The sequence below is a fragment of the Lacerta agilis genome, chromosome 2 (genome assembly GCF_009819535.1).
Source record: "Lacerta agilis isolate rLacAgi1 chromosome 2, rLacAgi1.pri, whole genome shotgun sequence".
Lineage (NCBI taxonomy): Eukaryota > Metazoa > Chordata > Lepidosauria > Squamata > Lacertidae > Lacerta > Lacerta agilis.
Genome location: NC_046313.1, coordinates 29,478,248 through 29,491,050, shown reverse-complemented (window position 1 = coordinate 29,491,050; position 12,803 = coordinate 29,478,248). Strand labels below are relative to the sequence as shown.

General features: G+C 41.3%; 1 protein-coding gene across 1 annotated transcript in view; it reads left to right on the top strand.

Annotated features, from left to right (window-relative positions):
- The window catches only part of ABCC3 (ATP binding cassette subfamily C member 3), a 67,530-nt gene that overhangs the window by 32,385 nt on the left and 22,342 nt on the right, over nt 1–12,803 (top strand). The window contains exons 9-14 of the mRNA XM_033139193.1: nt 1,198–1,375; nt 4,033–4,194; nt 5,243–5,335; nt 8,578–8,781; nt 12,074–12,220; nt 12,577–12,664. Of these exons, the coding sequence (XP_032995084.1) occupies nt 1,198–1,375; nt 4,033–4,194; nt 5,243–5,335; nt 8,578–8,781; nt 12,074–12,220; nt 12,577–12,664 (872 nt within the window). The remainder of the gene's footprint in view (nt 1–1,197; nt 1,376–4,032; nt 4,195–5,242; nt 5,336–8,577; nt 8,782–12,073; nt 12,221–12,576; nt 12,665–12,803) is intronic.

Below are 12,803 nucleotides of genomic sequence, written 5' to 3'. Positions count from 1 at the left end.
AGCAGAACCAGTGGTCAGGGATGATGGAAATTGTAGTCCAAAAATAGCTGGAAACCCTACTTTGGGAAACCTTGCATTAGTGAATAGCTAGAGAAAAGGTAATAGTTTTAAGGTGCCACAGGGTGTTTAATGCTTTCTGCAAGCTTTTGGGGTTTTCCCATTTACTGCACTCCAGTCCCTGCATGTCGCGGGACACCTATTTTATCTTGTGCTGAGTCCTTGCCTGTCTGCATAGCAGATGCGGGGAATCGCAGGAGAGAATGGCAGTCTGATAGGGAAAGGCTGTCAATGAGGAAATACATATTGGGTTTTCATGTGTTACTAGTTTTGCATAAGAACACTGATTGGGAAACAAGGGAGGCTTTCATTTAGACATATCGCTAACATGACTAAATGGTGTAGTATCTCCTCCTTGCACTATATTTCTTTCCAGTTCACACTTGCGTTTCCACATGGAAAATAGTTCTGAACTGCAACACACAAAAGTTCATCTACAGTATGTGTGTTGATTGGCAGGTGCAAAGATTACATGTGTGGATGCTTTCCAGTCAGGGCTGGCACAAGACATTGTGCTGCCTGAGGCAGGATCTGCATCTGTCTTCATGATTGCGTCCTCGGCATCTCCAGGTAGTGGCTGTGCAGAAGAAGAGGGCAGGGGGTGATGCTAGAAAACAGTATAGAAGACAGGAAAGTGGCCAGACTATCTTTGTGGCAGACTAGCAGAGAGCTTTGTGAGGAGGCACAAATTTCCCATCACGATCCGAGGCAGTTGCTTCATTTTGCCTCATGATAGAGATGGCCCTATTTTACTGTGCCTTGCATGTACTATGTAGCTTGTAACTTGCTTCAGCTTTTCAGCCCCTCTACACACTATGCTGGCACAGTGAAATCCAGGTATGCCATTGGACCAACACACAACACCAATCAACATACAGGTGTCTTTCTCCCCCTCCCCCTCCCCCATTTCCCACAATATTTTTTATTTTAGATTTTTTAATTGGATTGCTGTAGAAAAATGAAGGGGAGAAAACAATTGATAAGATGTTTGAGGTGGTCTTATGCCTTCTAGGCATGTGCCCAGAAGAATGGTTTGAATTGTTAGTGCTGCTACTTCGCTGTGGGTAAGAATAAGTAGTGTGTTGTGCTCTGCCCCACTAATCTCTTTGTTTCTTCCCCCTTGTTGTCTATTTGTTTCAGTCTGTTAATTGGCTTCATTAAGAATAAAAGCGCTCCCTTATGGTGGGGATACCTGATTGCAGGTTTGATGTTTTCCTGTGCCGTGCTGCAGACGATAATCCTTCACCAGCATTTCCAGTACTGCTTTGTTACTGGGATGAGACTGAGAACAGGCATCATCGGGATGATCTACAGAAAGGTAGAAGCAGGCTAATGTTTTTGCAACCGCAGGCAGTGAATATGAACAAGAGGTTTTGCTTGAAACCACTGTTTTTTTCGTAATGTTGTAAAAAGGGGGAGCCAATAGGACTTGGCAATGCACTGAATATGAGGAGCAAAGGAGAGGGAGGATTCAAATGTGCAAGCCCTGAACTGTGTACTGCATGCAATGGCAGGAAAAGACTTACCGGTATATCAACTGTCTCTAATCCTGCATAATATACACATTCCATGTTTCTTCTCAGTGTTGTTTATTCATAAATGCTTCTGTTGCCACTTGCAACATTAAATCTTAAAGAATTAAGGATTTTTAATCTAGCTCTCAGCCCAGCTTTGACCACCCCCAGTCCAGAACTGTCCTTTTATCTTCATTTCCATAATTCTGGCACCATTACTTAATCCTACCCTTTTTCTCAGTTGGCTATCATCAACCAGTGTTTAGGTGGCTGACATCTCAAGAACAATCCTGCAACTATTCAACTATCCCTCTCCCCCCCCCCCACACCACTTGACATCTCCTTCAAAGACTTGGGCTCCCTTCACACAAACACATTCAGCCATGTGGAAGCAAGCTCAGATGTGGCTGCAGTCTTTGCGTGTGAGATTACCAGAGCCATGTGGGTGAGGCTTAATGTGTGGGTCTTTCCCACCCGTTAATTGCTTTCCTTCCGGCATAGTGCCAGCTGGATGGAAAAGATCCACATGGATATGAAGGATTTTGTATAAATTGGTGTGCTTGTGAAGGACTCCCTAATATTATGTTAGCAAGTAGAATGAATATAAACCCATATTCTTTTGGTGTTTGTAACTGGATAATTAGGACCATCGTGACCATGTTCACCACAGTTTTAAGTTATTTTTGCATGTAACCCAAATTGCCCTTGGTATTGCCCAACACACGCCTGCTTTTGTGCAATATATAGGAAACACATTTTGCTACCTGCTCAACACCAGCATCATGCTGAGTTTTTATGGTACTAGCCTGATAGATGTGCCATGCTGTCACGCTTTTTATTATTATTAATCAGATTTGCTTAAAAAATCATTCTTGAAAGAATAGTTCTTCAACTAGTAACACTAACCATTGCACACATGTCAAAAGTGGATTTGATGCTTTGTGTATTACATACTGTGCACATTTAGCTCTATTTCTGCATCATGTGTTTGCATTCTTGGTACCCCAGCTACAGCTGCTTGTGAAATCCTCACAAATACTTCTGCTTCATACCAAACTATTTTAATTATTCCTGTTTTCCAAGTTCCCCAAGTCATTTGTATAAACAGGATATATATAAACAAGACTGCATTTGAGTTTGCTTATATTTGCATACTCAAATGAGTGTAGTAGTGGTTGGAACAATTTTATATCTTTAGTTATTAATGAGTGGCTAACAACACAATGGAAAATGGAAGGCGCCCCACCCCCGCCCTCCGTGAGTACCAAGCTTTGACATAGCTTTGTTTTGTGGAAAAATCTCACATGTGGAAAATCTTACATGATGAGCCACTATGCAGAACAGCTGCCACAGGGAGGGACTTAAACTGTCAGACCCAACCTCACTTACAAGGAAGTAAGACCTATTGGAAATAGTAAGTCTTACTTGCAAGTGAACATTCATAAAGTAACTTCTATAACATGGTAACATGAACTGGTAACATGAACTGATCCTTAATATACATTTCCTGAAGAGCTTTCTTTCAATTCAAAATTCTTAATATGGAAGGTTTGCATGTGGTGATATTTCCCAATTGTTTATTCCTTTTGGACTAAAGTCTTTAGGAAGACACAGCTGATTGCTAACCAAATTATTGCCTTAGACCCAAAAATTGCTTTATTGTCTGTTTATGAGGGAGAGGCACAGGATCTTACCCAAAGAGACCTCATGAGGGCTGCAAGACATACCATAGCGAAGTTTGGGAGGTCTTTAAATACAAGGGCCATGGTTTATGGAACTCTGGGACTTGATGCTCATGGGAAAAGTAACTAACAAATTGCAGGAACAAAGAAGTAATAAGAAATCAGGAAGCTTTAATTCACCTGTATGCTGCCAAAACACAACAAGGATACAGGCATCCCATGGGGATCTTTGGAAATACAGTTTTTGTTTGATAAGAGGGATGGTTTATATTGAATATGTGCTTCTACTGCATGGGATATAGTACTGTTGGGGGGGGTGGCAGAGAGGATGTTCTTTCTGTTCTGAGAAATAAAAGAGTTTTTAAAATATGGAAGGTTTTCTGGTGGGAGCCAGAATGAAGTTGCCACAAAGCTAGTGAGATATGTTCCCACCGGCCAGTCCAAGCTGGTGAGTCATGAAGCTGTAACTGGGGTAACTGAAGTTTAGAGGTAGCCCCAGGACTGATGCATTGCAGTAGTCCAGTCTGGATGTTCCTAGGGCATGGATAGCTATGGCCAGGCAATCTTCCCAGAATAGTATTCAGATAAAGCACCTACTGAAGGAAATGGAAGGTATTTCAAGGCATGGAAGCCTCCAGTAACAGACCAGGATCTATCAGCATCACTAAGCTGAGAACCTGATTATTGGGGTGGTGGAAGTACAGGATCAAAATGTTACAAAATGAGAAAATATGCCTAAATAAGGGAGTTTCTCTCATTGTCTCTCATTGTCTCTCCAGTCTTTAGTCATCACCAACTCAGCAAAGCGCTCTTCCACTGTTGGAGAAATTGTCAACCTGATGTCAGTGGATGCCCAGAGATTCATGGATCTGACTACCTTCCTAAACATGGTGTGGTCTGCACCGCTCCAGATATTCCTAGCTTTATACTTTCTCTGGCAGGTACAGAGTCACTTACGTTTGTTCTCTCTGATTTGGCACAATGTGCAGCCATTAAGCTTAAGGCTGACTCAGCTTGAAGGGGGAAAGGGATCGTGGAAAGTCATATTGCAGGCAACCTGTTGCTCCCAGCAGAATTCCAAGCCCTTGTCTTTAGAATGTTCTGTCTGAACAGATGAATAACTGAGGGTGCAGAGCTCAGGTGAGCTGCAATATCCTTAGATTTAAAGAGCCATAGCAGGAGTATAATGGGAGAAGGATCCTAGAGATGAGTTTAGGGGTGGTTTTTATTTATCTCAGTTTTTATTTGCAAAGCTGCTATAGAACATTGCAGTCCTCAGTTCCCCCTTCGCTCAATAAAAGAGATTTCTAATGATAAACATAAATGTGCCTGACATAAGCTGGTGCATTAGCGAAGCAGGTTATGGCACCATTTTTTACCAGCTTGCTTCTATGTAGAGTGCCAGTATACAGCATCCAAGGAGCCATTTTTAGCAGTGCCTGTGCTGGTTATACCTAAAGATTTTGGATTCACAGTCAATTAGGTAGTAGACCTACTGAAATTAGCAGAGCTAACTTATTCGTGTTCATTAATTTCAATGGGTCTGTTCTGAGTAAAACTTTGTTGAATACCATCCTTTCTGTTCCCCTGTCCTCCATTCTTTCCTTAGCTTCCAAGTACGCATATGTGACTGCTTGGTGCAGATAAAAAGAGAAGTTCCATAGGGATTTTGCAGAGCTTCTCTAGGTTCTTGCGCTTCATGTTGAAAATCTATTTAGGCAACTTTAGCCATGTGAACCTTTCTGTGCTATAGTGGTTAGAGTGCTGGACTAGAACTGGGGAGTCATAGCTCCCTGTGTGACACTGGACCTGTCATCTTCTCTTAGCTTAGATGACCTCTTGCAGCTCATGTGCAGGTGAAATGAGAGGAGGGTCACGTATGGAACTTTGAGCTTCTAGGAGGGTATAAATGTAATAAATTCCAGCTTCTTTTAATATTAATTGGAAGAGAATAGAATAGTGACTGATGTGTTTTGCATCGTTTTGAAGGAATTAGGGGCGTCTGTGATGGCAGGAGTTGCTGTGATGGTCTTACTCATCCCATTTAATGCTGTAATAGCTATTAAAACCAGAGCACTCCAGGTAAGTAAACTCTAGTACATCCATTCCAAACTAATTTTGATTGTCTAGCTGAGGCTCCCTGCAAAAGGAAGCAGATAGAGGGTGCTGGCAGATTAGCCAACAATTAGATCTTAGAGCAATTTGACTACCGTGTGCAGAGCATGGCTTCTTTGCACCTGCTTGTCTACCCTGGGATTTCTGACTTGCCTTGCCTTCAAGTCTCACTGTGAAACTTTACCTGAGCTGCTGCCTGCTCAAAGCCCTTCTCCTGCCTGTTTTTTTTCCTGAACATGGTCCTGATTATCTTGTGCCCTGGACTTTGTTCTCATTTGCTTCCTGTCTAGAACAGATTCTGCAAAACCTCTTCTTGCAGATTTCCCAGCAAAAACCATTTTTTCCCCAGAGCAGTGGGTAGTAGAAACATTTTTCACAGTGCTTTATTTTTCCTGCCAATACAGTGGTACCTCTGGTTACAAACTTACCGTATTTTCCGGCGTATAAGACAACTGGTCTTATAAGACGACCCCCAACTTTTCCAGTTAAAATAAAGAGTTCGAGATATACTCGACCGCAGGTTCTCCACCCAGTGTATAAGACGATCCCCGACTTTTGAGAAGATTTTCCTGGATTAAAAAGTAGTCTTATACGCCAGAATATACAGTAATTCGTTCTGGAGGTCTGTTCTTAACCTGAAACCATTCTTAACCTGAGGTACCAGTTTAGCTAACGGGGCCTCCTGCTGCCGCTGCGCCGCCGGCGCACAATTTCTGTTTTCATCCTGAGATAAAGTTCTTAACCCAAGGTACTACTTCCAGGTTATCGGAGTCTGTAACCCAAAGTGTTTGATCTAGACAGCAGGACGGTGGCCATGGAAGTCGGAATCCGCTAAGGAGTGTGTAACAACTCACCTGCCGAATCAACTAGCCCTGAAAATGGATGGCGCTGGAGCGTCGGGCCCATACCCGGCCGTCGCGGGCGATGCGTGCCGCGGGGGCTACGCCGCGACGAGTAGGAGGGCCGCTGCGGTGGGCCTTGAAGCCTAGGGCGCGGGCCCGGGTGGAGCCGCCGCAGGTGCAGATCTTGGTGGTAGTAGCAAATATCCAAAGTGTTTGTTACCCGAGGTGTTTGTAACCCGAGGTACCACTGTACTCTGCTCAGAAGGAGCATGACTGGTGAGATTGCCCATAGAGTAGAGGTCCACTGTGCCTTCCACTCAGTATAGTTTTGAATCACAGAGCTGCAGATCTCGGAGATCATCTAGATAGTTTTGTGAACTGCTTAACATCCTACCCTGTGATTATTATCGAAATTATAACATGCCCTACGCAATGAGCAAAGGAAGCCAAAAGCAATTAGACAAGTGTTAGGAATATATTCACACACACACACACACACACACACACACACACAGGATATTACCATGAGCACCATTAATGGATGCCTTTGCAAGGAAATCTTTCAATGCTGCTTTATTCCCAGGTACATGTAGGATTGCAGGATTCAGAGTTTTACAGCCAGTTCTAATGGGAGTGATACTAAAATTCCCTTTCTTTCACCGACTGCTAATAATTAACTCGTTTTAATTGTGAGGGGATGTTTTTTTTTAAGAACATCTTGTTTTTATTTACATTTTAGTAATCCTGTATTGGTGCTGCTTATTTTCTGCACTGCATTTTACTTAAGCTGAGCGTGAACTTTAGCTCTGCAGCTGCTGTTGTTTCTGTTTTCCTCACTCTCCTTATACTTCCATGGTGCAGCTCTTTTGTGGCTTGTCAGTCGTACAAGAGCACATGATGAAAGGAATTCAGTGAAGGGCAATTTTCTTTTTTGGGAGGGGGGAACACAACAACAACCTAATGGTGAATTGCCTGATACTGCAGACTGCCGTGTCTCCACCGACCTTAAAAAGTCACCTAAATAGTAAATAGGAACCACATTCCTTGCCTTGGCTGCTTGACAGTGGTTTCTGTAACACCAGCAAGGACAGAAATGTGATGGAAAGAGTCCAGAAAAAAAGCCTCAGTGAGTGATTAATGGGTTTTCTTTCTGCCTCCTTTATGACGATGAGTCTGCCTGCAAAAGAACCACATAAGAGAGTATCAGGCTGATTTCAGCTTTGTTCTAAGTACATAAAGATTAAAATGCAACCTATGTCCTAGTGACTGAGGGCTAAGCCTCACATATTACATCTTGAACATATTTGAAAATTGGGAACAGAGAAAGTTGCCTTACACTGAGTCAGACCATTGGTACATCTTGCTCAGTATTGTCTGTGCCAACTGGGATTGTGCCTAGGGTTTCAGACAGGGAATCTCTCCCAGCCCTACCTGCAGATGCTGGGGATCAAACCTGGGACCTTAGGCATGCAAAGCAGATGCTGTGCGACAGAGCTGCAGCCCTTCCCCTATCCTATAATTATTCCATATCAAGTAGCCATAGGCCAGTGCTAAGGAAGAGTCCCAAAGAAGATCTTATTCACAAATGTTTCTCTTTCTCCAACTAAACCCAAACAAGCATGAGTTACAGCTCATAAGGAATAATTTGCAGTTCTCTAGCTTCTCTTGCACAAGTTTTTCTTAGAACGTCCTGCCTCAGATCCTTTTAAATGGAATCAGGGTAGAGAAACATTAATGATTAAAAAATAAAAATGAAATGGACTTTATGTATATGTATCTAATGGGAGTTTTATGGGGTAAAACAAAACAAAACAAAACTAGAAGCCATTACTCCTATCTTAATAAAAGTGTAATGAGTACCAGTGCAATATGGCAGTCCTGGACAATGAAAAAGGGATTATGGTTCCTGATATCAAGGAGCAGGATTTTATCTACGTTTGGATAGAGCTGTACGCCATTTTGAAGTGAGGTCAAAGCTGTGCTGTTTTTTTGTTTCTTAGAATTCCCAGGCGACACATAGTATGAGGCTACTAGTAGAAAACAATTTGGATATAAGCATGTTAGTCCCACATTTAATCTCTAAACTGAATCAACATCCTTGACCAGATACATTGAGTGGGGTTTTCTTTATCGTTCACATGCCCAACCCATAATAAATTTTTATTCATCTTGCAATGAACATACCTACTTATTTACAATTGTGTAGAAGCACACCATCCGTACAGAAAAGTGGGAGTGGTATTTTAATAGTATCTAAATTTACAAAAGTATTGTTTTGTTATTTCTTGGAGACCTGGACATGGGAAGCACGGTGCAAGTTGTTACACAAATGGCTATTGGTTAATGGTGATCTTTAACATTGTTTAGGTGAAACAGATGCGCTACAAAGACTCCCGCATCAAGCTAATGAATGAAATTCTAAATGGCATAAAGGTTCTCAAGCTCTATGCTTGGGAACCATCCTTTGCAGAAAAAGTTCTGGAGATAAGGAAGAATGAACTGCAGGTTTTGAAGAAATCAGCCTACCTAAATTCTTTATCAACATTTGCATGGATCAGTGCACCGTTTCTGGTAAGCTTTGTTTGTATACCTTATCTTCTGTGAGAGGAACTGTCTGCAAGTTGGCAGAACCGTCCTTGTAACTTAACCTGGGAAAATATGAAAAGTCTGTGCAAAGTCCAGTTGCTGAGTTATTGTTATTGTTCATGCAATGAAAGAAATGGGCATGGCTTGACTTCTTCTTAGGATATGGCTGCCGGGAGAGGGGCCTAAGCTTTGTAAAAAGACACAGATAGGAAAGATGACTGAGCATGAGTTCTCCGTAAGTCAAAGACGGGGAACCTGTGGCCACCCAGACTTTGATGGACATCTATTCCCATCAACCCCAGCCAGTTGAGGGTGCTGGATGTTACAGTCCCAACATCTGGAGCGGGGTGGGGGGCACAGGTTTTCCATCCTTACTCTAAGCATGGCAATTTTTACTGCTACTCATAGTAATGTAATTATAATTCTCTTCCTGGAAAGCATAATAAAGAGAGAAGATTGGCTTGATCTGGACTTTCCTGGGCTGTCTACTTACTTGCTAAATAAAAAATATTAAGCCTGTAATAGGCTATCCTTCACATTGCCAAATTCTGAAACTACTTTTAAACTACTTAAAATTTTTTAGTATTGGTGGTCAAAGTTCCATCTAGTCTGGCACTCTGTCTTCAACAAGGACTAGTCAGTTATTCCTGGGAAGCTCATGATGGAAAAAACGATCCTGTACCTGTTCATTGTCCCCAGTATCAGAAGTATGCTATCTTCTGTGAACATGAAAGCTGCATTTTTGCTGTAATGGCCAGCAGCCATTATGTTCTATAGATGTGTATAATCCTTTAAAACAGGGATGGGGAACCTATAGCCCTGAAGGTGTTGCTGGAATACAACTCCCGTCATTCCTGTTAATCACCCATACTGAGTGGTGGAAGTTAAGAGTAAAGAGAAAGTAAATACTGTAAAACCTGGCCACAGTTATCCACCCCTGCTTTAAAAAGTCATTTTAGCTAGTAACCATCCCCAGTATTTTGTGGCAGTGAATTCCATAACTTGAGTATGTGTATGAAGAAACACATTTCCCTGCCTTATCTTGTAGCTGTTGCCAGTCAGTTTCAAAGAATGACCCTTAATTCACTCTTGTTAGGATAGATGGAATGGACTGGGTGATACAGAACGTATTAGTATTTTTGCTAACAAATCAAATATGTCACATTTCCACCCTCCTAAGATTTAGATAGGACTGGATGATCAACTAACTAGACAATATAAGATCTCTTATGAAGGAAATATACTTCTTTGAGCTTCATTGTGTGTTCTGACAGAATTTACACTGACAAGATATGGTTTTTTTTGAATAACAAAAGATGAGAAAAGGTCATAGTTAATAATAATAAAAAGGAACTAAGTTCAGCATTCTATAACAGTCGGCAATTAATTTTATCAAGATTTCCAGCTATTATCTGGGAATAATATTTATTTCCAAGCATCTCCGCCAAAATCAATTAGGTTCCCAAGCCAAAATGCTTGACTTTTATATCATTACTGAGTTCCCTTTCTTTGACACTCAAGCCCCCATCCTTTTAACCTAACCATGAAGTGCTTTAAATTCTGTTCACTCCCAAAGATAATCATCTTCACCCATTTACATCATAAGCAGAAAAAATTAACAATACTATCTTTAGTAGCTAATCAGATAGCCTTCCTCCAAATTCTTTATCTAAAGCGTGTTATCATTTCCTAAGTTTAAAGATGTCCTGTAAGTGTAGTTTTGACACCAACAAAAAGAATGCTCAGCTGAAAACAGAGAGAAAAGGTCAGAGACTGAATCAAGAGGAGAATAAATCCACCCCATCTTTTTGTGCTTTAACCTTCTACCGCAATATGTAGTCAAACAATAATAAGGCAGCGTTTTTGTACATCACAAGTCTTACAAGGTTCAGGAAAGCACAAGATGCCACAATTAGATTGATTAAACAAGAGTGCAAAGGAACTCGCAATGATTTAATTTGATCTAGCTAGTTTGAAGTTTTGTCTATTAAAAGGGAATGTGCTGAATGCCTACATGATTAAGAACAATGGTGGATGAAGAATGTCATATAGTAGGAATCTGCCAACTCTTCTTGCCAGAGTGTTAAATTAAATAATAAATGGATAGGATCCATTTCTGTAATGGGAGTCCGGGGGGGGGGGTGTTATTGTAATTTTTATCTTTATTGTAAATTATACTGGATATTGAAATGGATTGTGTTATTAGGATAATTATATTTTGTATGATATGTTCCACCATTTGCTTGGATCGCTGAATGACTTGCTTACGTAAAGGCAATTGCCATAAAGTTTTGGAATGGAATATTGTAGAAAAGGGCATGGCTGGCTAGAACTCTGAACAGGGTTGCTTAAGACCTCAGCTTTGTTCCTATCCCATCTCATAATTTTAAATTGGTTTTTTCCCTATACCTCTGCAATCTCATAGATACCTTCCTTGAGACAGGACAACCAAAACTTTGCACAGTATTCTTTGACTGAATCATATAATGGCATGATGATAGTTTTTTTGGGGGGGGGGTTCATCACTTCTCCTAAATATTTCCTATATCTGTGAAATGAGTTTACTACTGTACCTACGTGGCAGGAAAGGGCAAGTTAAAAGTGCTCAACATGATATAATGTGCAGCTGAGATTCTGGTTTAAGTCAGCAGACTATATTCTGAAACAATAATTTTGAGTTTGGGGTGTCTAGGAATGGCCTTTATGACACAGTGGACTTTCTACAACAAGCAGTAACTAACCTGCCTCACCTTGTTCTCACCAGCTTTCCTCATTCTTTAAGGTAACACTGTTCAGTGTGGAGTCGAGGTACACTAGAAGGTCTGTGAGAAAGGGTAGCTATTTCATGTAGTTCTCTTTGGAGCAGAATGCTCTGCAAGATTAATTTTCCAACTTCTTAGTTTTTACTAGGAGAAAGGAGAACAGGGAAATCTTCTGCCCCCATGCTCTCCATATCAGATCCACAGTGGTCAGGGGGACCAATTCATTGTTGTTATAGAATACTGAGTTGCTGGTGCTATTATGAAACACCTTTTGGAGGCTGAATTCCTTGTACTCCTTTGTATTATATTTGCATTTTTGTGGAGTGGTGCCTTGCTTTCTTGTTCCATAGCATATTAGCATATCAAATAATCCAACCAATTGTTCCTTCATCCCGTACAGTTTGTTCCTTTCAGACCTTATATTTCCAGGAAGACTACGTTTGATTCCCTTAAAAAAAAAAAAAAACACCAAGCCGACAGGTGTTGTTTATTCAATTTATTTTTCTGGCTTCCAGGTTGCCTTGACCACTTTTGCTGTTTATGTCACCGTAGATGAAAGCCACATCCTTGATGCAGAAAAAGCCTTTGTGTCTCTCGCCCTCTTTAATCTCCTCAGGTTCCCACTCAATATGCTCCCCCAGGTCATTAGCAACATCGCACAGGTAAGAATGCTGCCAGTCCTTTATTTAAACAAAAAGCAAAGGCTATACCAAATGTAAACATAACTTAAGGAGTGGGTGTCTGGGCCAAGCCAGGCGTGATCATGACCAACCTGTTGGTTTAAATCCAGTGCCCCACCCCAGTCATGTAGGGGCCACCCTCAAACCGGACTATAGTAGCCCACTGTACATAGGGCTGATGCAAATCAACTGCCCGTTTGTACCATTTGCACCAGCAAAACAATTTGAGCGGCAGATAAATAACCTCCTGAATTAATGCACAGTTCTTCCCTTAGGACCGCAATAACGAAAATTGATTTTTTTTTTAATTTTTCCTTTTCGTTTGTTTGTTCTGCAAGACGAGCGTTTCACTGAAGAGGATTCAGCACTTCTTGTCACATGATGAACTTGATCCAGGCTGTGTTGAAACCAAGTTAATTACTCCAGGTATTAATACACTGACTAGAGTCATTTCATTTGTATGGTGGAGCTGGATAGTGGAGGAGGAAGAAATGGTAGGCGTCTCATATTTGGTTAATGCAGCCCCACAATTAAAGCCTGTGTGTGTGTTTCTAACATCAAAGCA